This window comes from Drosophila ficusphila, unplaced genomic scaffold, assembly GCF_018152265.1.
Source record: "Drosophila ficusphila isolate 14025-0441.05 unplaced genomic scaffold, ASM1815226v1 contig_791, whole genome shotgun sequence".
In the NCBI taxonomy this organism is placed as follows: Eukaryota; Metazoa; Arthropoda; class Insecta; order Diptera; family Drosophilidae; genus Drosophila; species Drosophila ficusphila.
In genome coordinates this window covers 28,158,298-28,183,177 of record NW_025064737.1, presented here as the reverse complement: position 1 = coordinate 28,183,177, position 24,880 = coordinate 28,158,298, and the positions used below count along the sequence as shown (strand labels likewise).

The 24,880-nt window shown below is 48.7% G+C and overlaps 3 protein-coding genes across 3 annotated transcripts in view; 2 read left to right on the top strand and 1 right to left on the bottom strand.

Moving 5' to 3' along the window:
* Nucleotides 1–14,997, top strand: part of LOC108086785 (5-hydroxytryptamine receptor 1) — a 47,584-nt gene extending 32,587 nt beyond the window's left edge. The window contains exons 2-4 of the mRNA XM_043209049.1: nt 5,915–5,971; nt 11,353–11,865; nt 11,902–14,997. Coding sequence (XP_043064984.1) covers nt 11,698–11,865; nt 11,902–13,356 — 1,623 coding nt within the window. The 5' untranslated portion in view covers nt 5,915–5,971; nt 11,353–11,697 and the 3' untranslated portion in view covers nt 13,357–14,997. The remainder of the gene's footprint in view (nt 1–5,914; nt 5,972–11,352; nt 11,866–11,901) is intronic.
* Nucleotides 14,998–19,067: 4,070 nt separating this feature from the next.
* LOC108086800 (CUF1-dependent copper transporter 1) lies at nt 19,068–20,071 on the top strand. The gene has a single exon (XM_017183841.1). The coding sequence runs from the start codon at nt 19,147–19,149 to the stop codon at nt 19,981–19,983; it is 837 nt and encodes a 278-aa protein (XP_017039330.1). The 5' UTR covers nt 19,068–19,146; the 3' UTR covers nt 19,984–20,071.
* Nucleotides 20,072–21,158: 1,087 nt separating this feature from the next.
* On the bottom strand, nt 21,159–23,824 carry LOC108086866. The gene is given in 3 exon segments (XM_017183928.2): nt 21,159–22,627; nt 22,629–23,026; nt 23,029–23,824. Coding segments are annotated over 3 exon segments (2,472 nt in total). The 5' UTR covers nt 23,702–23,824; the 3' UTR covers nt 21,159–21,226.
* Nucleotides 23,825–24,880: the final 1,056 nt, after the last annotated feature.

The window sequence follows — 24,880 nt, the reverse complement described above, 5'->3', positions numbered from 1 at the left end:
ACAAACCAGCACTTTTGTTGTTGCCTCTGCTGTTCTGGTGGAACGCATAAAAACTTTTTAATTAAATTCCCCTGCCAAGCCAGGAGCCACTTGTTGTCTTTGGAGAAAGCGGAGGGAGCGAAGCAAAGAGTTCGCTTGGTGACAAGTTTGCATAAAGTAGTAAAAACCTATTTTTACAACGGTGAGAGCTTCGCTGCACCGAGGAAAATGCGGACTCGTAAAGCGAGGTTCCAGCTTTGTACAGTTGCATTAAATAATAATAATATAATGATGGTGTAAAATTTTCTAGAATATGCAAGTTCACGCAATCAAACCAATTTAAGACAACTGTACTAGGAAATATTGTAACATTAATATAGCTGCTATATTCACATCTTGCACTCTTTATTTCTCTGTGTAATATTTGAGGTTTAACAACTGAAAGTTCCCAACTTAATCGAAGTTGCATTTCCAGAAAACTTGTAACTTCTTCAGGCTGACAGAAGGCGAGGAAACTCAAAGGTTCTTACTTCTTGGGTGAATACCAATTTAGTGGTAATTAACATAATCAAAACGTGTTTACTCTTTTAAGAAATAAGAGCTATTTCAAATCTTTTTGAAATGTTCCCCTCAATTTTCCGCTTCAATCAGCGTGCCAAACCGGGATTGCAGCTTCTGTCGGCCCTCAGAATCAATTTTGAAGCGTTTAAATTGTAAATTTCTTCCTTCCTCCATCGCCCGACTGTTGGCTTGGGGCCTTGGGTGGCCCGGCTCCTCACTGGTTTATCCTTGGACTCGGACCTCGGATCTCGGACCTCGGACTCCGGATGCTCGGAGCAGTTGCAACAGGCAGGAGACGTCCTACTGCATCCTTTCCTCCTTCCGCCGCATCCTTTGGTGCCGCAACAAGTGTCCGTTTGCCTCTGTTTCGGGAGCACTCCTTGGGGTGGCATCTGTTGCTTCTCCGGCTTCTGTTTGCATTTTTATGGCAAACTGCCCCGGGCGAGTAAATGTTGCTTTAAATGTCGGGCCCCCAATTAAACGGGCTGCTCGGAAAATGCGGGAAAACCCATTAAGCGGCATTACATTTAAAAAATATTTGTAAGTGGTAAATTAAAAGTAAGCAGATGCATGTGTTTCCCTTTCCAAATGATGCACTTTAAATTTGTCATATTTTATGAAACTCATCAACGGACATTTTACATAAACTTGAGAGTTGTTCTAGCTTTTCATCCGCTTACTCTCGAGTCAAGCGGAAGGGTCAGCGTGACAAGTGGGAAAAGTTTGCGGACCGCTGACAAGCGCTGAACTTTCCCGACAAATTGCTCGACCCAGCAGCGACATTCGCACCTGTCGCTTCTGCCCCCGTGAAATGTTCCCCCTCCCCCAACCTTCAAAGACATATACATACATCACTGTCAGCGGAAATTCCTCGTCTTTGGTTTTGTTTGCTCGCTTTCGGGCTAAATATAGAGTCTTCTTTGCAGAAAAGTTTGGACAAAGTCAGATGGGAAATAAACATGCTAAAAATCGAAAATTCAATTTAAACGTCACAGCGCTCTGTCGTCAAATCATAATTCCGCTCAAAGCAAGGGGGGGCAGGGAAAATCTGGGCATATCGTATGCCAGAAACGTGTCCGTCGGCCTCGAAAGGTCTGGCAAATGTCAAGCGGCTTGTCACAGGAAAAAGCGGGAAAGTATCTGTGCGCGTACAAGTATCTCGTGAATGAATCGCAGACGCAGCGTTTTCCCTCAATGAACCGAAAACGGAATCCAAAATGCACCGAGGCTGTCCCACTTGCCAATTTCCAGTTTTTGGCAAAAGCAAAGAGCCAAAGAGAAGCCAACCAGCTGCCATTGATTGCGAAGCCGTTGAATGGAAAGATTCTTCCTGAATGGGCCAAATTGCAGGCCGCCTAATAGATTCAGGAGATTTGGTCGGATTTCAGCCACCCGGCATCGAATTAAGTTGGCAGCAGTTTTTGCTCGGGGCTTTCTTTCCTTTTGGGATGTATGCGAAAAATGTCAATTTCAAGCGGCCGATACTTTTTCAGCAAGTATTTTTGTTTAAGAAACACCGAGAAGGAAAAGCTTCAGTTAAATACTTTAGGTATATTATACTAGATCCAAACGAATCAGAACTTCAAGAGCTACGCGTCTGCAATCAATTATTCACACAAAGCTGATCGAGTTACCAGCAGTTTATTCGGCCATCTGCAATTTTCGATTCTCGAATTTCAATCAAAGGAAAATATTTACATTTTTCACTTAGCCAGGCGGGCAAAATGAAATGCCAAACAAAGGACACAAAATGCGCCAGGGCAATAAAGTGCGGAAAAAGAAACCGAATAATTGTATGAAATAAGAAAACGAGCCACTAAAGAGGCTGAAGCGGCAGCCTTGAAGTCCCAGTTCCCAGTTCCCAGTTTCCAGTCCCCAGTACCCATTTCCCAGATACTTGGCAGCAGCCTGAAAAAGAATTAAACTAATATTTATCAAAGAGATGAGCGAGACGTGCTTCAAGCTAAACAAAAGACGACAGCGAAAGCCGGCGCCACCGGGGAGAAATGAGGAATGGCCCGGAAAAGGACGGGCAGGACGAAAACAAGGAGAAGGAAGTGCGGGACGAACGGGAGGGGCTGGAGGAGGCGAGTGGATCCTGCAGCGTCACGGGGACTAAGGCAAGTGACGCTGTCAAAAAGCGGAATAAATGGACCCGCTCTTGTCTGCTGAAACACTGGATAAAATTTAGATTTGAGAAATGACTCGCTCTGTAAATGCTCCTTAAAATGCAAAAGATAGAGGATTTTGAATCAAGATGTTGTACCATCCTCCCCCTTTATAATTGTTTGAATATTAGCTCGGAGTCCAGTTAGTAAATAATTCCTGCAAGAGCAGCTTTTTTTCCCAGTGAATGTGTGCTAGAGTGGCGGGAAAGTTGAGCCAACTTTATGCTAATTAGCAGCTGCTAACCAGCGTTAAAACTTTGCACTTAACAGGCGCTGGAGAAGAGCATCCCTCCCGACATCCGCAACTCCGACATCCCGACATCCCGGCATCCCGACATGTGTTCTAATGTGCTCCAACCTGGCGGGCCGGAATTTACGGCCTGCCAGATCCTTGGGCGAGCTGGGCTCTCAACTGAATAAGTGCTGCTGTTCGGACAGCTGGTTCGCACAATGGACAGCCGCAGAATTACATTTCCCGGGGAGTGCGGGCTCGCTTTCTTGGCTCAGCACTTTTTCCGCCGTCTCATTGAAAGCTGTCCCCCTCGGAGCATTCAAAACACACCATTTATAAGCATATATTTCGGTTGGGCGGGAGTCGGCCGGGGTAATTGCATTGAAATGGGAAAATAAAACGGCTATAAATATGCCCATTGTGTGCCAGTGCGATCCAGAGCCAACAATGCGCGCCATAAATTAACTAAATTGAAAACCATTTCGGTGCAGCGTTCTCCAAAGCTTTGTGCCCCTCCCCGCACCCCGAAAACCCGACCTCCATTGCTGGCAACACTTTTATATTCATTACATTTCATACTGAGCTCGGGTCTATTGTGCCCTGCATTCGAGAGGGAAACTGCGCTCCATTAAAGGGTTTGTAATTATGTGCAGTTGGATTGATTGCAATGGGTTTTGTGGTCAGCTCTCAAAGAAACTTATAAAAAATGAATTCTAAGGAAGTGCAATTGGCTGTAAAATATTACATTTTATGAATAACAACCGAACAAAGACCAAAAGAACTATTGGGAAATATTCTCTACCACATAATGATTTAGGACTCTTCATAACCTGAGCATTATTTCTATACGTAAATGTCTAGCTGTTTCCTCAATTGAACAACATATTTCATGAGAAATCTCAGCGAGGAATGTAAAGAAGCCAACTGGTAGTATAATAAGCTTGTTTTAATTCCCAGTAAGAGCATTAAAAAGCCAGCTCAGAATTTTCTGTCATATTTTCGTAGCTTTTTTCCTCTTTGATGCGCTTTCCGCTCACTGCGCACATAAATATGCAATAGAAACTTTTCTCACGTTTTTGATTGCATTTTTTGTGCAGCGTCATAAATATTAAATGTTTACTTTCGCCAGCAACCGGAAGTTTTGGAGCTTCGCTTCATTTTTTACCCTCGTGCCCTTGAGATCTGCGCAATTTTATCCTTGCAGTGTAGCCGCGAATCCTTTATTGCTTTTATGTGGCCAACGGTAAATAAATGCACTGCGTTGAGAGGGGCGGATTTCCCCTAATGTCCTTATTAAAAGGAGTCTGCATAAGCGTGCGGAAACGCGACTCCTTTGCAGTGTTTTCGAATGTGGCCAAAAACCACACGATGCACTTCATTAACTTAATTAAAAATCTTGGCAGTAGCTCGGCAAACAGCGTACTATATATGACTGCATGAGAGAACGACAAGCGTAGGTGCAAGAACCGCAAAGCGAGTAATTTCCAGCTGAGTGCAAATAATGCGCTATCCCACAAGAACATTGAAAAAAATAAAGCAAGGTAACATCTTTTAAGAATCCACTCCATTATGCACCAAGTTTCTGAGATTCGTAATAAGCTTAGCTCGTTTTAAGCTCTAATAGTCTCCTTGAATATATTATTTACTCGTAGTTCCTGCTCATTTCTTTCTGTGCAAGAACACACATGCAACGCCAGCACACACACTTTCATAACGCAGCTCACGGAGCGTAAACTCAATTAAAAACTGTCGAGCTGTTGCCGCCACGCCGCATTTCGCCTGATGACTGAAGTTGATTATCTTTATCCAGTGTCAGAAAAACACACACACATGTCGCTCTGCCTGACTGGCCCTTCCTTTCCCCACTTTTTTGTAGGGCTCTCCTAGCTCCACTATGTTTTTTCCCATTCACACTTGGCATTGTGGAGATCTGGTTTTGAATTTACACCACATACAGCATTTTCTAAATTATCTTTAAAAAACTTCCTTATATTTTTCTACTGAACATGTGTAATCGAAACTATTTGGTTTAAACACTTTTTCTTTCTACATGTGCAATGCAGATACTTTGTTCGCCGTGCGAGTTCATCTAAATGCAGAGTTGAGCAAACAAAGTCGCAGCGTACGAAGTGATTGAGGTCCCAGTGGCTGCATGTCTGGAATTTTTATGGGGTGTAAGCTCACCACCCATATCTGGTCCCTTGGAGCGCCCTTTCCCCTCTCCATCGCAATATCTGCCCTGCGCTGCTGCACTGTGTTGCAAATGCAATGCCTACAATGTCTCAAATGCGGCTAAGCATGACGTTGATGAAGCGCATGCAACAGCTCAACTTAGTTGAAGGTTCATGGAATGGCAGGTTGATGTTGCTGCTGTGCGGCGAAGTGTTGCTGTTGCGATGTTGCTGCTGCTCCTGCTTTTGCTGTTGATGTTGCTGTTGCTGTTGCTGTCGCCGGCTAAATTTGTTGCTGACAATTTCTTGTTAGCGCCCGCTGTTCATGTTGTGGTTTAGTGTGCGTGTGTTCTAGACGATAAATTTTCAATTTCGCTACCCGCCTGCGTGGATTTGTGTGAGCGAGCGCGCTTTAGCGTTTCCGCCTGTTTAGCCACCGTTCAGCGCAGCACAACATGGCGTATGATTGATGCCGTCTCTGGCAGACACTCGCAAAGGCACACACACGAGCACACACACTCACACTCGCACTCACACAGACAAGCGCAGAGCGAGCAGACAGCGGCTTATTATATTTACATAAAAACAAAATCTCGCGTGGTTAAAGGGTGAGTTGGTGGGGCTGTCGCGGGAAGTTCTATAGCGAGTCCTGCGTCGTTTCTCGGGATTTGATGGAGCACCTGACACCTCCTCGCTGAGGTGGCGCCACCAACGCCATCTCTTAATACACGCTTAACTCCCATTATGTGTTAAGGTTCTTTAATTACTTACACACACCTCATCACTTATCTCGTTCATTGCAGAAACGTGTTGAAGACGTCCGCTGAATTCTAATCCAAGGAAAGGGAGTCAGAGTATAGGTGAGTCTTAAAGCTTATGTACCAACTTAGGAGAAATATATCTGAAGAGAGAAAGCAAAGCACGTTGTTCGATGGTCTTCTCCAGCGCCTTCCATAGTTTTATGCTTTAATGCCCCCTGCATATACTTAACCTGGCAAGGAATTTAATTTCGGCATTATTGCAGGGCAGAGAATGCATCCTAAAGAGAGCTCTCGGCCCTTGGAAAACAATTCAATTAGTGGCAGCTAAGAGACAAAGTTATCCGGCAGCCATATAAAAAGATTTTACGACTCACTCCCTGGATGATACTAAGGCATACCACGTTTGTCCGGCATTCTCATAAAAGTCAGCACAAGTATATTGAGTGGAAAATTGCTGGGCCAGCGATGCACTTTGTTGCGATGCAGCTGCTGCACTTTCCCCCAGTCGGATTAGATTGTGTTAGAGAAAAGCATCAGCATCAGCATCAGCATCAGATGTCCTTTGCCTTGTGTCTGAAACCCGGGATTAAATGGACTCTTCCGAGAGCCGGGCGAAAAACCAAATCAATAGCGATTGGCCTGGTGGTGAGCCATTACTTTGATTGAAAGCACGTGAACAGGTTGGAAATTTGCCAACAATTAGCAGCTGGGCAGCCCCGCCTACAAAGTGCAAAAGGGGGCAGAAGGACAATGGAAAATGGAAAAGGACAAAGGAGACACATTCTCTGGGAAAAATTTCCGTAAATAAATGCGAAATGACACTTTTTATGATGATGTCACAGCGCGCCGGAGAAATAATTTTAAAACCAATAAATTGTGCGAAAAAACAACCGACAACAACAGAATGAGCTATAAAGCGCCAACAACAAATGTTTGACTTGACAAAACGGGCATTTATGTAGGGAGCATAAATTCCTTGGCGGCGAATCATCGATGTTTTTTTCGGGGCTTCATATGGCCGCCATAAATAATCAAATGAAAATAACAAAAGACTATAAGGCGCAGCACCGAAAATATGCAAATGCCTGTGTGGAAATGGTTCGTGTTGTTTTCGAACAGGAAACGGAAGGAAGACGAACCGAGACAGGCCGTACCCGCAATTTATGTAAAACTCAGTGCTTTATTACATCGCACACGCAGCGGCGCTCCCTCGTATGCAAATCATATCACTCATACGCCCACGTAAACTTTAAATGCAAAAACATTATCAAAAATGAAACACCAGTGAAAATGTCAGAGCAGGAACAAAAAAAAGGACGGGGATGATGCGAATTCCTGGAGATAAGCAAATGTTTTTGTTCTCCCTCTCGTTTCTACACATGTTTTGTGCACAATTTTATTATGCACACAAATAAATAAACACACACATCCCCAAATGCCTACATATGCCAGGCATTTCACACGAACTGTTGTTCGACACTCCCGAACAAAATTAATGGCAAACAATGAGCCGCTCGCACTTTCCACTCGCTCTCATGATTTTCCGACTCCGACCTTGACTTTCCGTACACACACATTTAAGGGATTGGAGCCTTTTCGTCAGAAATTCGTAGACTGCTCTTAAGCAGAACAAAAATGAAAATAGAAACCAGAAACGATTCAAGAGGCGCATAGCTTTGGTTGAAACAGTTTTCAGGGAAACTCGTCTGGATTATTACAGATTTTCCATCCCAACTGTTTCCCGCGCTTTGTTGGTCGGTGTAAGCGCGCTAGCATAAATATATGATTCGAAATCAACGCATTCATTATTTACAACCATGCCAACGCCGGGTGAAAAAAGCGTAAGGCAATGTAAACCTACAGCAGCTTGACACATAAACATCAAGTGCGCAAGAATTCGCCCCCGGAAGCCCCCTTCTTCCTCCCCGCCAAGGACCCCCAAAAAAGGGGCGCCGATGTCGACAGAGGCAATTTAAAATTGCCGGCTTTTTAACTCGCATCCATTTACAGCAATTTCGTGAGCTCTCGAGACGTGTCCCTCGTGTGATGTGTCAGGTTGAAATTACATCGGCCACTTGGAGATGGAGACGGCGAGTGCTGCAAGGATAACGCATGCGAGTGGGTCATAAATAAGCAGGGACGAGCCAAAAATTGAATGTGGAGCCAAAGCCCCGGCATGAGAAATCAAATTTTATGACTTTGTAATTGAAAAGCACTGGCGAGCATATGGAATGAGCCCATATACGGTGGGAAAAGTGCACGGATTTTAATCTCCCGAGGTTACAAATGAGGAATACATAATTACAAAACAGCACTCTACCCGAACGCTCCTTTTCAAGTGATTCAGAATCAATAATAGGGATTGATGACTTACCTTTTTGAAATGGCTTTTTAACAGAAAGGGTCTTATCTGTAAGTGAATTGCTTATAACATGATACTTATTAAAGTGAATTTGCGAATATGTACTGCAAGTAAGCCTGTGAGTCCCTCTGATTTTATCTTCTGAGGTTTCCTCCGTATTTTTCTTTTTGGGGATTTATTTTGGCGTCTTTTGGCTGACTCAATTCACCAGTGAGCCACTTTCGTGACTTTCGCTGTGCAGCCACAAATCTGCTTGGCTTTAAAATGCTGTCTGTGTGGTAAAAAGCGAACGAAAGTATTTCTTAATGCGCCACAGTGCCGCCGCCGAGAGAGGTTCTTAAAAAGCGGGGGCCAAAGGGGCCAAGGGCAGGGGGATGTAGGACGGGGTCTGGGGGCGGGGCAGCAGACCATAAACTGCAACCATCAACTGCATCGCATTCGCTTTTGGCTTTCCACTCCTCGAGTGGCCGCTGTGGGGGATTCTCGAGCGAGCTGCTTGAAACAATTGCTTGCGATATCTGCAGAAATTAAGTTTACGCTCGCTGATTTTAAAAAGCACTTTATGCGCATCCAGCTTTTATCTCTTTCCCTGGATGAGCTTATTTGGGGTAGTGAAAACTAAGGATTTGCAAGCGTCAGCGCGGCCGTAAAATATATTTTGTGTTAACTGAAAGGCGAGCCGGCAAATCCCGAGCAGAACTTAATAAGGCGGAAGGGGTTGGCATAAATCTAAATGGGAATCTCCGCAGTAAACTATTTGCCACCCCCAACAAAGTGGAGTGGAGCAGTTGGCCAACTAAAACTACACTTGTTTAGCAACTGGCTGCCAGCTGAGACTGGGGAGCCGAGGGGCCTGCCAGCAGAGTCGAGCGACTGCGGGAAACCTCAAGACGCTGCCGCAGAAGCCAGAGAAACTGCCAAATATTTGAAAAGTTCCCAGCTCGCAGGAGGAAAGCCGGAGACGGGGCAGAAGGGCAGCTGGAAGTGGGGAAAGTTGCCGGGCAGGACGAAGGACATAAATATTAAAACCTATGAATATTTACGCCCCTGTCGGCTTTGGCAATAGTACAAATAAGGCCACTGCCAACCCGGAGGAGCTTTCTGTAAGCCCGAGCTGCCAAATCGGCAGCCATCGCGCCCCCGAACGATTCATAATTAAATTACATTATTTATGTCCTGTTGCCAGGAGAATTCATCCGGACAGGAGTCGCAGCTCCGCCTTTTCGACCGGCCGGGGCTTAGAGCGGCTTACGACTCGCTGTTTGCTGTTTGCTGACCAAATAATTGGGGCCATCTTGTCCCCTTGATTAGCATAATTAACACCGAAAGTCGCTCGAGCGCAGCCACCCGCCAATAACAAATAAATTCGAGTGCATTTGCACAAACAGGCAGCCCCGCAATCACCGAGCGAACTCGTGCGCGTTTCCAAATTCAAATTGCCACACAATTTCCCAGCAGAAATGAATTTTCCGAGGCTCAGTCGCACACACTGCCACGTTTTGCATTGTGATTTATTATTATAGCCGACCGATTGGTTTGACAATTTTTCGTGTGCATGATTCCTCGTTGTTGTTCGAGCCGATTCAAGTTTGTTTTCAATTCGAATTTGGCAACTATTTGCAATGATTAAAATAAACTGGGTAGTTTCGTGGGAATAATAACAGAATGATTCAGAGAGATATTTGCCAATGATTCATAATTAGAATGGCTATGAAAAGTTTGCTATGAAAATGATGACTTCGATTCCGCCATTTTTATATATGAATTCAATCGAATAGATTGTTGGGCTTCTCTGCTTTTCAAACAGCGACTTTTCCTGTTAATTTTAAACTTCAGAGGACATTTCCGGCAAACATTGATTGCATACTTTTAGTCCCCTTCTAATGAATTTTTGAGACCACAAGAAAAGGGATACTTTTTATATTATTTAACTTATTTAATCACAAATAATGAACAAAATGTAAAAGCAACAAAGAATTCTGACGTTCATTTTTAGATAATTATTTTTGACTTCCACATCTACTTGTTATTCAGGCCAAGATTCCATGCTCCCCAAAGGTTTAAAGTTCGTTTCCTTCGAGAATAGTTTCATAATGATGCTGGGCTCCTGCGTAATGTTGCTTAAGTTTTCCCTGATTTTTGAGTGTCGAGAGGGCTCACACCTGTCGCACAGGTGTGGCATCGTCTGGCCGTCTAGACGCCTTGCCCCGCCCCAATTCCCCGATTTTCGAGCCTCAATTGCCACTTGGCCGCCTTCAATAAATCGTTAAGCGAGACACATGAGAGCGGGCCTCGCAAACGCCTTTTTAAAGCGCCTCCCAACTGCGAAGCCGAGTTCGACGACACCTTCAAGCGCTTCGCAATGGAATTCAATTAGGGCGAAATGTATAAATTGTATTTCTGTGCGCGGCTCTTGGACCTCGTCCTCCCTTCCCCCGACTGACCACAAAGGCAGGAAGCCGGAGGAGTTCCGAGGACGAGGGCGAAATAAATAAAAATGCCAAACGGAAGCTGCCGAACGAAAAGGCCGCAACAATGGCGTAGGCGCCACCGCCTTTTAGCTGCCCTTTGTTTATTTGTTTCGCTTTCCGAAGAGCGTCAAGTGCTTGTGGGCGGAAACGGTGGGGGGAAGGGGGCGTGGCCTGCGGTTCGGGTCAGGCAGCGAGCCAGCGATTCAATAATCAAAGGAAGTATGAAAATTAATACAAAGAGACGCCGAGCGGCGGGCTCTGATGATTAACCGCGAGGCTGGGAAAGCGGGGAAAATTCTTAGCAGCACCCAAACCATCTGACGATGGCCGGCGGGGCAAGAAACGTTCGCGGTTGTTTCTCTTTTATTTTCCTTTTTTCCTCGTTGATTCGTTCTTTTAAATTTTCCCTGAACTGGTAACAACTGGGACCATCATTAGGGCGACATGTGCGTGAGCTGAGTTCTTTGTGAGCTTTGTGAGAAAGCGACGGAGAAAGCGATGAAGAAAGTGATGAAGAAAGCGTGAGGGAAAAGAGAGGTGGCCCCGGGCCCATGAATTTATGCGAATTTAAATTCAGACTTTAAGTCGCTGCCATTTGCACTTTATAAACCAGCTGAGTAATGAATTTCTCCTTCCTTTTCTTGCAGCCCGGCGACAATCACACAGTCCACAAGCCGCTGAGATTTGCTGGAAGAGATACCCGCAGTACAGGGCATAAAAGTCAATGACCACATCAACTGGCGGCCGCAGGCAGCGCTTTTATTAAGCATACGCCCCACATAAATTAGTAATCAGCGGCGGACCCGGGGCGAAACTAATAAGAGGCTTGCTTTTATTGAAATTATGATTAATGGCGAGAGCGGCGCAGTGAATCTCGGCGCGGTGGCGAGTTCGCAATGATGCCGCGGGGCTACGAAGCCGCAATGCTGGGCAGCAGGTCGGCACTGGGTTGCTCATACGCCGCGTTAGCCCGCCGCAGCCACTGAAGACTGATGGCCGGGTCCGGGCAGGACTGCCCCCGCCCCCGCCACCGCCACCGCCTCCAGCGGAACCGCCACCAGAAACTGATCTCCACCGCCACGCTGACCCTGTTCGTCCTGTTCCTCAGCAGCTGGATCGCCTATGCGGCGGGCAGGGCCACCGCTCCCGCTCCTGGCCCCGCTCCCGCCCCCGCCTCCTTCCCCGCTCCGCCCGAGGAGGGCGGGACGGAGCCCCCCGCCGCGCAGGACTTCAACAGCAGCAGCGCCTTCCTGGGCGCCGTGGCCTCCGTCTCCGCGGGCCTCTCCTCCGCGAACAGCAGCCCCGTGGCCGTCGTCTCGTACCAGGGCATCACGAGCAGCAGCCTGGGGGACGGGAACACGACGCTGGTGCCCCTCTCGGACACGCCGCTCCTGCTGGAGGAGCTCGCCGCCGGGGAGTTCGTGCTGCCGCCGCTGACCTCGATCTTCGTGAGCATCGTGCTGCTGATCGTGATCCTGGGCACCGTGGTGGGCAACGTGCTGGTCTGCATCGCGGTCTGCATGGTGCGCAAGCTGCGGCGGCCCTGCAACTACCTGCTCGTCTCGCTGGCCCTCTCCGACCTGTGCGTGGCCCTGCTGGTGATGCCGATGGCCCTGCTCTACGAGGTGCTTGAGAAGTGGAACTTCGGGCCGCTGCTCTGCGACATCTGGGTCTCCTTCGACGTGCTCTGCTGCACGGCCTCGATCCTGAACCTGTGCGCCATCTCGGTGGACCGCTACCTGGCCATCACGAAGCCGCTGGAGTACGGGGTCAAGCGGACGCCGCGCCGCATGATGCTCTGCGTGGGCGTGGTCTGGCTGGCGGCCGCCTGCATCTCACTGCCGCCGCTGCTGATCCTGGGCAACGAGCACGAGGACGAGGAGGGGCAGCCCATCTGCACGGTGTGCCAGAACTTCGCATATCAGATCTACGCCACGCTGGGCTCCTTCTACATCCCGCTCTCGGTGATGCTGTTCGTCTACTACCAAATCTTCCGGGCGGCGCGCCGCATCGTCCTGGAGGAGAAGCGGGCGCAGACGCACCTCCAGCAGGCGCTCAACGGCACCGGCTCCCCCTCCGCCCCGCAGGCGCCCGCCCTCGGGCACACGGAGCTGGGCAGCTCGGGGAACGGCCAGCGGCACAGCAGCGTGGGCAACACCTCGCTCACCTACTCCACCTGCGGCGGCCTGAGCAGCGGGGGCGGAGTGCTCGCGGGCCACGGCAGCGGGGGCGGGGTGAGCGGATCGACGGGGCTGCTGGGCTCGCCGCACCACAAGAAGCTGCGCTTCCAGCTGGCCAAGGAGAAGAAGGCCTCCACCACGCTGGGCATCATCATGTCGGCCTTCACCGTCTGCTGGCTGCCCTTCTTCATCCTGGCCCTCATCCGGCCCTTCGAGACGATGCACGTGCCCGCCTCGCTCTCCTCGCTCTTCCTCTGGCTGGGCTACGCCAACTCCCTGCTGAACCCCATCATCTACGCCACCCTCAACCGGGACTTCCGCAAGCCCTTCCAGGAGATCCTCTACTTCCGCTGCTCCAGCCTGAACACCATGATGCGGGAGAACTACTACCAGGACCAGTACGGCGAGCCGCCCTCGCAGCGGGTGATGCTGGGCGACGAGCGGCACGGCGCCAGGGAGAGCTTCCTCTAGGCGCAGGACTCCTCCCAGGGCGAGCGAGTCTTTCCAGCCAAGCGAATCTGAGCTGTCTGCCGTCGAAGGATCTCCTCGAGGCTTCCGGGGGAAGGAGGCGACCTCTCTGCTCGACACACACTCACCTAAGTATACGTGCTGGGGTGGCGGTCTAGATATCTAAACACTGTGCGAGGGGATAGTTATTTTCTGAACACTTTTGGCAGTGCCCAACTTCAGAATTGTTTTATAAGTTGAACTCTTTGCTCCATTAGAACTTGAGATAGTTTTCCCAAGGGAGTACTTTTATACATTGTATTGCCGGAGAAGGAAGCTTGCTCCCCGGCCACCCCAGCACACACACACACATGGATATTTGTATGTAGTAGTGTTAGTAGTGCGTATCTCTGTATATGTGCACCCCTGACATTCGCATTAAAGTGCGAAGTGTAGACGACTCCTCTAAATGTAACTTGTTGTTGTAATTTTAAATGTAGAACTAAGCAATCGGTGTGGTCCACCCCACACACACACAAACACACACTCACAAACCAAACACACACACACACAGACACGGTTGTAACTGTGACAGGTTTCTACGGTTCCTTTTATGTTTCGAAAACAATCAGCACCGGATATGAGACACAATCGTTATCGAATCTATTGATACCCCGCAAAAGTCCACCAATCCAATCCCATTTCCCTGACCCACCCAAAAAAAAAAAAAGAAAAATGCCAGCGTAGTTAGTTGATTTGCGATACTCAAACTAAGCCAAAAATTAAATTTACAAACTGCAGACTGCAGCCAAGTTAAGCCTACTGATTAACCTAGATTTATTATGTTCGTGCAAGAAGCTATCCACTGTAAATACCCAGCCATCTGCGGCTCTGTCTATAATATACGAGTATACTATATATGTATATGAATATGTGGGAAGGTAGCCTATATGTATGTATACACACTGTGCGGCTCAAACTGCGGCTCAAGTGAGAAGAGAACTAAATTGTATTTTGTAACTTTCTGCATTAGTCTTTCGTTGTATTTTGTATGAAAAGTCACGCCTCTCTGTGATACCAAACATTAAGCATTACTTTTATGTTTAGATCGAAGCTGCATCAGACGTAATACACACATACCTATACATATAGATATAGTCAACTAAGTGTGCATGTTTTTATTGTATATGTATGTAGCACTGCGAGAAGTGCATTATGATATTCGCAACCAACCAACCAACCAACAAACGATGGAAACTGAGCTATTCGTAACTTGATGAGATAAGCTATCAAACTATTTACATAACCCACACGCATTCACCCCACACCCATGAAATCGAAATCGAAAATGGTAAATGGTAAATGGAAAATGGAAAGCGGATAATGAAAATTAAAATGAAATTGAAAATGAAAAACAAACAAGGGCAAGCGAGCATGACAAACTAAGCGCAGATAATTTACGCAAACTGAACTAGAGTTCATTACAAAAACAAACATCAATATTATGATTAAAAACTAAAGCAAGTAATTGAGAAAAACAAACAAATAACAACTAAAACACTTTCCAAGTGAAGCTTACAAAACTGCAAACTGCATTTCAACTGTTTTCCCGAAAAAGCATGCGGAAATTAAGGCATCAAATAAAAGGCAACCGTATCAATGTAATTAACTGGTGTTTGTCATTTAATGTATTGTGTTGCTTGGGGAAAAGGATCTCAGTAAGTATTTCCATCTTTTCGCGGAAAAAGCGAGAAACTGCCTCCATGTATAGTATTTTTCCTTGCATTTCAGCTACGAGTCTTCCTGGAATTGTATTTTTTAGCAGCTGAAATGCTTTTTATGAAAAGCGACAGGTTTAACTTTTCAAAGCAGCGCAAGCGGGCGAAATCAGAACTGGATTCAAATCCAACAAATGCGAGTTGCAGCAGCTGCTGGCAGCCCGTGCAGCTGAATGTCAACTGAATGCGCAATTTAACAGACTGGCGGCCAAAAAACATAGAAAAGCAGCTGCAAGCCAGTCGCCCATCGAGTGCATTCGCGTTCAGCTCATTGCGAATGACAAGTTGGGTGAACGTGCAAAACGCACGGAAACGGAAGTGAAAAGTGAAAAGCGAGGCGGGGAAAGGGGAACATGGCGCTCTACCAAAAGGCGAAACACCACCAAACCTACAAACATCTGCGGCGGAAGCCCTCGAAAAGTGCGATGCTGTATGCAAATATCTGCGCATTCCTCGCCCCACTTTTTGTTGGCCATAAACAAGGCGGGTATCCTAAGCAGTCGAGATTCCGGAAACAGAACCGTAGAAAGGAGCTCGAAAAGGGTATGACAATGACAAAGTGAAGCGGATCTGACGGCGCCAGCAGAATCAGTTTCACACTCGCAAAAAGCTGCGCCCAAATTTGACAGATCCTGGTGTGTTTTCAGGGATTCCACAGAGAGAGAAACAGACAGAATGCTTGGGGAAGTGGAAATAAAACTAGATGGAACTAATTCATATCACAGAGTTAAAGAAATGGAATACAACTTTATTAATAGTAACAATTTGGTTTTACTTCTTCTTTTTTAATGATTGGACCTTTTCTCTTCTTGTGCGGAAGAAAGAGCCCTTCCAATTTGAATCGCAGACTTAGTTTTCCGTGCATTTTGAGCTCCTGGCTGCCTGCTGATAAATGATGATTCTCGCCCGCTCCTCGGCACACAGAATACAGAGCACAGACTACATGCTAGGATGCCACTTTATGAGCCAGCCGAAAAAAGGACACACGCCGAGTACAAGGCCACGCCTTCTTCAGCCTTCCGCTTTCCGCCATCCGCCTCGGATGTGGAAGGGGATTGTGTTTTGGGTGCGCTTTGCCTTTTGGTTAAGCGGATTGCCGTATCCAAATAGCTGCGTTCGGCACTCAAAAAATTCCAGAGTGAAAAAAGTGCTGACGAGTGCAGTGGAATTGCGCTGCAGTTGGGGAGCGAAATATTTATCGTGTAGCAGCAGTAAAGTCTGCAGTTTTACGAGCACTTTTTCTATTAGCAGTTACGTGACACTAATGCGACGTTTATGAAACATCTCGAAACGTCACGAGGGCCGGCACGATGTCCTTGAGAGCTGGCAGGGCTCTGCGAGGAATCGCTTATGAAAATGCCTGCAGTTGTCGGGCTCGTAGCTGTGAAGTGTTAACAAGCACTCGCCACATAAATCAACAGACAGGACCCTTTTCTGGGCGATCCCGAGGAACAATAAAAGCGAGGCACGTAGCGAAAAACCCCAATTCAGCTCAATTTCCTGTGAGTGGCACTCTCCAGTTTGCGCTTCGGGTTGCCGCTTGAAAGGCCGCCAAAGTGGCTAGATTTGTTTCGATATCGCAATCGAAAATCGATGACCCTCCCCGGCAGCCAAATGTCGAATGCGCTGCAAGGTAATACGACAAATTTCCAAATGTATTTGCCCAAAAGAAATGAGCTCCGGTTTCAGCAAATGACTTTCGGTCGAGGTTCGAGGTTCGAGGTTCGAGGGATGGTGTGGCCCCTCTGATGTTGGAAGTTAAATTTAATAAATATCAAAGCAGCATCTCGACGAAATGGGAATTTAATATTTTGTGCGGGTATTAAATGGCTCGGGGAGCGAAATACAAAGTGTAATCAAACGTTATTTACTCTTCGTACTTCTGTGACAATAAGCTGAGAACACGTGTTCGGGCTTTCACAAAAACTTGCCGACGTCGTTGGGCATACATTGCGTATCCGCCGGGTGAGCCAAGGGCAGCCCACAAGTATGCAACACGCACACCCTTGACTCGTTCGAAGTGTATTCGAAACAAATTATGTAAATTATTGCGAGCGCTAACAACTCCATTTCAACATGACGCGATAGGAATCCGCTCTCCCCGGATTGTTATAATTGTGGAAAATGTTTTATTAAACGCCGCCCTGCGGGAATTGCGTCACTTGCCCGAAATGATGAAAGCACGGGAAAAGTGACCCGAAATGTCTGAGAATTTGTACAAAATTAAGTTGATTAAATGGACTTAGCAGCGCGATTACACGCAAGGCTGCTCGGAATGCCTCGCTTTTCTTTTGGGTTTCCCAAGCACCCACGCACACTCACCCACACACACAGACAAACACAAAGCGAGCGAACATTTTTCATTCCTTCTCGGAATTCATGGCTGTCGCTTTATCGAAAGTAGAGAACGGGCAGCAAAACTTTGACCGTGGAAATCTCGGTCCCGTGGGAGCAGTCGGCTTTAGTCTCGTTAAATGCCGCATGATTAACGCTTTGCTCTACAAGACAATTGATAAAGAACGGAATGGAGGATCCAGGACCTCAAGGAGCTTTAAGCCGTGTCGGGCATCAAAAGGAATTACATTCCCGAGGAGCCGAGGACTGCACACAATGGACATTGCAGCCTGGGCAAAGGGTAGCTGACAGAATTAGCTCCTAACTGGATAACGCAAAAGGATTTGCTAAGCCCGATTTTAGTTTCTCGCGTCCGTGTCTCAATAATAATCTCCATCTCGTGAACTTAAAGTAAATTCTTTCTCTGCTCAAATACTTTTTGTCTCACTAGGAATTTTCTAGATAGTTCTTTGTAAATAAAAACACAATCAGCCCTAAAAATTCCCCCTTTAAAGGCCTGGCATTTTATTTTAATTAACCACCTTGTTCCAAAGTAATTGCATTAATATTTCGGTTTCGCCCTTCCAGCTCTGCAGGGTATTTAATGTATAGCAATTCTAGTTTGCCATTCTCGATTTCCTTCCGCCTCGACAATTAAGGCTGGTGAGGCCGGCCGGAAGTGCTTGAGCAGCCATGGGAAAGCAAAGCATTCACCACGGGACTCACTTTGTTGCCGGCCTCGTCGGCTTCTTTGTTTTTTGCGGGCCAAAAAACAAAGCAGAAAGCGGCCAAAATACTCGGGAGCCATGCTGCGATGGCTGCTGCAGCGTTCGCAATGATTAATGTGGTCCTGCACAAAGGAGCCGCATTAATGGGCGGTCAGCGAGGCGTTCCCGGCGACAGCTACTGGCTTCATTTCAGCAGGAACGGCGCTTCGGATCCCTTTCAGCGCCACGTACACTCCGAAAAGGCGGCCAAGATTGCAGCACGTCTGGCTGAAAATCTTGTTCGGCAATCAGCGGCTGGCCCATAAATTAACGCGGCGTATGATTAATACCCGGTATTACAACATCTAATGGCCAGCTCGTGAGCAATCGCAAGTGCTTGAGCCGCGCTCCCAGTGTACGATCTTAATTTCGCCGGTTGCCTCGCTTAAATCTTTATTAATATGCACGGTTGGGCCGGAGGACTGCGGTGCAGCTCGTCTCATCCGCGCGGCGAGTGAAAAATGGATTCCATTAGCGCCAGCAAATTTGCCCGCTTGTCCTGCCCAGAAAACAACGAGCAGCGGACAGCGGACAGCAACTGCATTGATTTCGTTTCACGTGGCACGTGGCATGTGCTGTCCGCCTGTCATTTATGCTAATGAATCCACGAATTGGCATTAGGCCGCGGTCCAAACATGGCACTATGTACAGACAATCGCTGAAAAGCGGAGGTAGTTTGACATGGGTTTCATGTCTGGCAACGAGGTTGATAAATTGTGGAAAAAGAAAAAAAAATCTTAAATGTAAAATTACGTATTACCAATGAAATGACAAAATGAAATAAGGAATTTATTTTTATATGACAAATGCTTTCCTACCTTGAAGTAGTTGCTCTGGTCGTAGTCTTTGTCGAAATCCCCTAGAAAGCTGTTACCTTATTGTCGATCGAGTCTACACAATTAACAACTTACATTTATCTCCACCGATGTTTTCCCATGGATCACCATGGAGCTGATGCTTCGGAGGGTCACGTTCACCACAGTTCCCACGATTCCCCCGGCTCAGATCCTCCGAGCTCCGGCCACGAGGGACACCACTCCCCTGCGATGGCACACCACTCCCACCACGCGGGGGATAAGCATGCAAATCACGGAGAAGGAGGAGGAGACGAAGGAGGGCACCACATGTCCATGTTCTTTCACACCGGCGATGCGGAGACCATTCTGTTCCAGTTCTGGCGCACCGAGTCCGTGCTGGCACTCACCCTTTCCTGTCTGCTGATCTTCCTGGTCGCCGTGCTCTACGAGGCCCTCAAGTTCTTCAGGGAGTGGCTCTTCGCGCGGAACCGGCGGAGACTGCAGGGAGGGAGGGGCGAGTACAACCCCCCGCCGAGGTACAGGGAAGCCAACTACGACTACAACCAGCCGACGTATCCCCGGAGGAGCAGCCAGCAGTCCGGCACGCAGATCTACGCCTACCGCCCGCGGTCGCCCTCGATGCCGCCCCTCCAGCACTCGGGACACGGGCACGGACACGGACACGGGTCTCCGCCCAACCAGTCCTCGATGATCCTGACACCGCCCACCCACCACCACGTCCAGCAGGATGGCCAGACCGCGGGAGAGCCGCGCATCCGGCTGAAGGCCTGGTGCTCCAGGATGCACCTGCTGCAGACCTTGCTGCACGTCCTGCAGGTCCTCATATCCTTCCTGCTGATGCTCGTCTTCATGACCTTCAACGTGTGGCTCTGCCTGGCCGTCCTGCTGGGCGCCGGCGTCGGGTACTACGCGTTCTGCGCCTTCGGCACGAGAGTTAACGAGCACTGCAACTGAACTGATGGATGGATGGACGGAGACGGAGACGAGCTGTCTAGGAGCGCTGCTAATGTGTTTTTCTAATTAAAGCAGGCTGTAAAAATCATAACGGCTCGGGTACCCGGCCTAATTGTTAATGTTTATGGCTCGTAAAACAATGAGCGCAGCATCTTCCGCTGGCGAAACGAAGGGCATTTGCAGAATGTGGCTTTTGTGGGCCTTTGGCTAACTGAGCGTATGCGCAATCTAGCATGGTTACGGAAAGGGAATTGTGGGGAAAGGGTATGCTGACTATGGGCTGTGCTTTGTGATTCAACTGAAGGGGAATTGTGATAAGCTAGCTGATGTAGGCAGTTAAGAGTTATGATTATCTTCCGTAGATCTAAGCCCCCATAATTTGCCGAAGGCACTCAAACAACATATGCTGGTATCCAAGTGTGTTCCCTAGTCGCTGAGGAGAATTCCGGGCATTTTAACGCGTTATTCGGATGTTTCTGTATCTGCCGCTATAAAGACCACCCGCATTTACGAGGGAGCCCACATCCCACAACCCTCGTCCCAAATTCCGTGTGTCCTGTGTGTTTTGGTTAGCGTTCGGTAGCAGGTGAGCTAAGGAAGCAGCCGCCGTTTATTCGGCCGTGTCTGGCGCTTTCATTAAGCCATAATTATGAGGGCAATAAAGCAGCGTCGTGTTTACATTTCGGCCACGGAAAATTGGGATGGAAACGACAGGAAAATGGACGGACTGCCGCCATTGTTGTTGGTCAGTTATCGGCGCTTCCACTTTCAATTAATATTTTAATAAGCTGACTTTACGCAGGATAACGCAATTCGCTCCGTCGCACTCAGAGGCTCGAAGTCCGAGTTCCAAGCGGAGATTCCGGCCCGAAGTCATTCGCCGTTGGCCAAAGGGCAGGGCGGCCTGAATAATTCACCCGCAAACATGCAGGTTTACGTTTATGGACAGGTGCGTTCTGAACAGCCCATTTGCAAGTCCCTCCGGGAAAACATGTTGCCCGACTGCACGACCATCAGCGGAACAGGAAATGCGTCGATGCATAGCAAGTGTGCACTGTACAGGTGCAAAATGGCAGAGTTGAGCCGCTCCACATCTTTAAAGCATTTAAACCAAACTTATATAGATCCTCCCAAGCATTGGAGTACTTAAAATACCTTCTAGAAAAAGAAAAAAGTACTGCCACATATATCTTAATTAAAACTACATTCCGAGAAGTCTTCTTTAAGTAACAAGAGGTAGAGGTTAATGGAAAACTCCCTGTTCTTCACCCTGATTTTTGATGGTGAAGCCCAGGTCAAAGAAGTGAGCGGGCAGGTAGGCCAGAAAGGTGGACTCCGTACCCATTGGGCAGAACTGGGGCTTCATGGCGGAGTAGAAGACCCTCTCCACCTCCATCATGGCTTCCAGGAAGTGGTTGGTGTGCCGTTCCCTCTGTCTATTGGCCACCTCCCTCAGTTTGCCCAGGTTCCTCACGTTGTCCGTAAAGGGGAGCGACGGGATGTTCACCAGGCTGGTCTGCATAAGCCAGGTCATCTGGTCCATGACCAGCTTGTCCTTAGCCAGGATCCTTTCCTTCTCCCTGTGCGAGTACCGCTTTCCGTAGCGGAGTCGAATCCATTCGATGAGGTAGGGAAGTGAGTGCACGTTGGGCAGGGTGGGCAGCACGTACCTCTTGTCCTGAGCCACCTTTTCGAGGCCCAATCTTAGCATCTCCCTCATCAGAGGGATGTTATCGGGATCGTAGAACTCCTGGCCGAAGTCTAGCCGTGACTCCGTTCTGGCCTTTGCAGCCCTTCTGCTCTGCAACTTCTGCAGCTCTTTGTGAAAAGCCTTCACATCCTCGGCGAAAACCCGCTTGGCCGCCCGATCCACCAGAGCGTCTATGGAGCCCTCCTCCTCCCCATTCAAAGCAGCACTGAGGTACTGGACATCGTCGTCGATGGCCCGCACAAAGGCCTCCTTCAGACGGCTCCTCTCGTCGTCCAAATGAGTCCTGTGCATCGAGCCAAACAGCTCGCGATAGTTGAACCTCACGCCCCCGCCTCCCGGAGGTCCCAGTTCCAAGAGCTGGACACTCGGCTTGGGGCTCTGAGCAGAATGGGAGGGATTCGTATCCTGTTCGAGGACAGAACGCTCCATCTCAATCTTCTCAGAGCCGCACAATCGGAGGAACTGCATCAGGCTGCTGGGACGGTGCTCCATGGATTGTTTTCCGGGCGCACTCTTTCGGGGATCGAAGGTGTGACACTTGGCGCACTCTATTATCTCCGGGTTGAAGTCGGGACATCCTGGCAGGATGGGCTTGTCTCCTTCCAACAACCTGACTTCTATGTCCTCGAATTCGTCTTTCCCCTTTTTGCGAGGGGGCTTCTCCTCCACAACTTTAGACTTTTCCGTGGTGCTTCTCTTCATCTTCCTCCTCGTTTTGGATCTGCTCCTCGATCGAGATCTCGACCTGGACTTCGACTTAACCTTCCGCTGGGCTCCACTGGCCAGCCTTGTCCTGGACCTACTGCACCTGCTTGAATTCCTGTGATGTTGGCCGGAATCCCTTTCTGGTGGCGCGTCCGCCTCGAAGGTCTGACATCTTTCCTCCTCGAAGTCGTCGCACTTCTGTCCAATTTTCGAGTAGCAGAAGGGGGAAGGCCTTGGCGAAACTGCCGCCAAAGAGCTGTTTCCTGGTGGAGGCCAACCTGGCCCTGGCTGCCATCTCCTGGAAGCGCTTCAAGTAGCAGGCACTCATGTCTTCCAGCTCCTGAATCACTCGCTTCCGCTTTCTTTCCTGCAATCGATTGCTGGCGTTGACGAGCTCCTCGCACTTCCGCCGCTTTATCAGCTCCATCTGCGCCTTCAAGGACTTCTCCATCTCGCGGATGTGCTGGTGGTGGGCGCACAAGGACTCCACCTCGCGAGGAGGCAGACAGGCTGCCTTGAAGGACTCGAAAATGCTGTTTATTTCCCGCAGCACTATGGACATTCCGATCCGATGGGCCTCGCTGAGGTTATAGCTTCCGAACCAGCGGGTCCACAACTGGGACTCGGGGGCTCCTCCTCCATTCCGAAGAGAAGCGCTGGGGTGCTGGGATACTCGGAGAGCAGTCTTCGCTCGCTCCTCAGCCTTCCGCTGATGTTGTGCTCCTGGAAGTAGGGCGAAAGCGGAGAGGACACCTTGGCCTTTCTGGCCTGCTCCTTCTGGCGCTCCCGCTCCCTCTCCTTCCTCAGCCCCTGGCTCCTTTTCCTCCGGGCCTCCGCCTTGTCCCTGTGCGCCTTCGAGGAGTGGGGGAGGGGGAGCCAGCGGTCCAGCTCCCTCAGAGTGGGGAGGAGGTCCAGGCGGAAGATGGCCGACATGATGATCTGCTCGTTGGCACTGTAGGTCTCTCCGTGGTTGGGCGTCTTGTAGCACAGCTCCATGAGGAACCAGAGGAAGGCCAGGTCGTTGCCCCGGCTCAGCTGGATCGCCTGGCAGAGGGTTTTCAACGAGGGCGCCGGGTGCAGGCCCATGTGCCCGATCAGCTTCGCCACCCCGGAGGCCGTGTTCTCGTCCATGTTGTCCGGCAGGATGGTGGACAGGCTGCTCGCAGCCGCCAGCTGGGACGGGGTCAGTCCGCGGTACCAGCTGGTCTCCCTCTGCGGAATCTCGCATCCCTTGATCCGCGAGAGGTGGTCCAGGATGCGGCGCCAGGTGCGCAGGGCCACCGCCTTCGCTTGGTTCTCCATGCGGCTTTAATTTCGCGGAAGCAACTAGCAACTAACTAACAAAAAGAGATAAAATAGGGAATTTAATTTCAATTTAGGCAGCTGACGTGCATTGCTAAGGGTCTTACAAAAATAACATAACTAGCAGTTAATAATCCCTTAGCTATTTATGTTGTTAAAAGAGCTTACAATTTCATTACTGTGCTATTGAGCTGATCATTTAACCAATGGCTTTAATGATGCCGCAAATACATTTTCCCGTATTTGCTGTCGTTAATCGCCGGCCAGCCTTCTACCCATTAAACCTTTTCCGGAAACCGGTCTCAAGGTTTTCGCCAGCCTGGTCCCCTGATCCAGTGGAGTGTTTACATCTGGCAGTGTTGGCTAAGCACTTCCACAATGGCCGGAAGATAAATGATTGGGCCAGAGCCGCGCTGCCGTTTTATTTGGGCCAGTCCGAGTGACGCCTCGTCGTGGCGCACACATCCCGAATTCGTCACACGGCTGCTGGTCCTTCCATTAATGTCCTTTGGGCTATAAATCGCCTCGCATGCGAGTGTCGCCAAAGTGTTTGTCACAGAATCGTCCTCTGCCGAGATTTTCGGGGGCGGAGCCCATACGAGTACGAGTATATCATTAATTTATTAGCAAACCAAATAGGAATGTTTTTGCTTTCACGCACGCCCGGGCACACACGTGTTTCCCCAGGACTTCTTTGTTTTGCCAAGTGGCACGGGCGCCCCACAATTAGCGCTAATGCCGCAGGATACGCTTCCTGCTGGGCTGCTGGCCCATCTTTGATACGCCGTATAATTTATGACTTTCCACTGTCAATTAAATTCTTTAGAAAATGACAGTTTTGCCATTTGCTGACATCGTGATCCCCGCTTTCCTTTTTCGGCTCCAGTCAGGTCGCCATGATTTATGCATCTTTTCAGACACGGGTTCTTCGTTCTTCGTTTTCCGTTCTCCGTTTTCGAGAGGTTCTGCTGGTTGTGGCTCGTTACTTTTTTTTGGGGCAAGTAGGTGTAGGAATGTGTGTTCTGGGCATCCTCCGCCCGCCGAGTTCTTTATGTTAATGACCCCGAGCGGCTTAGTTTCTCCTTTTGCGGCCATCGGCATGTGTTTCTGCTCATTGAGAAGGCTTTCCGAATGGCAGATCTTAATAATAGATACGCCCGCATTGTCAGGTGGAACTTA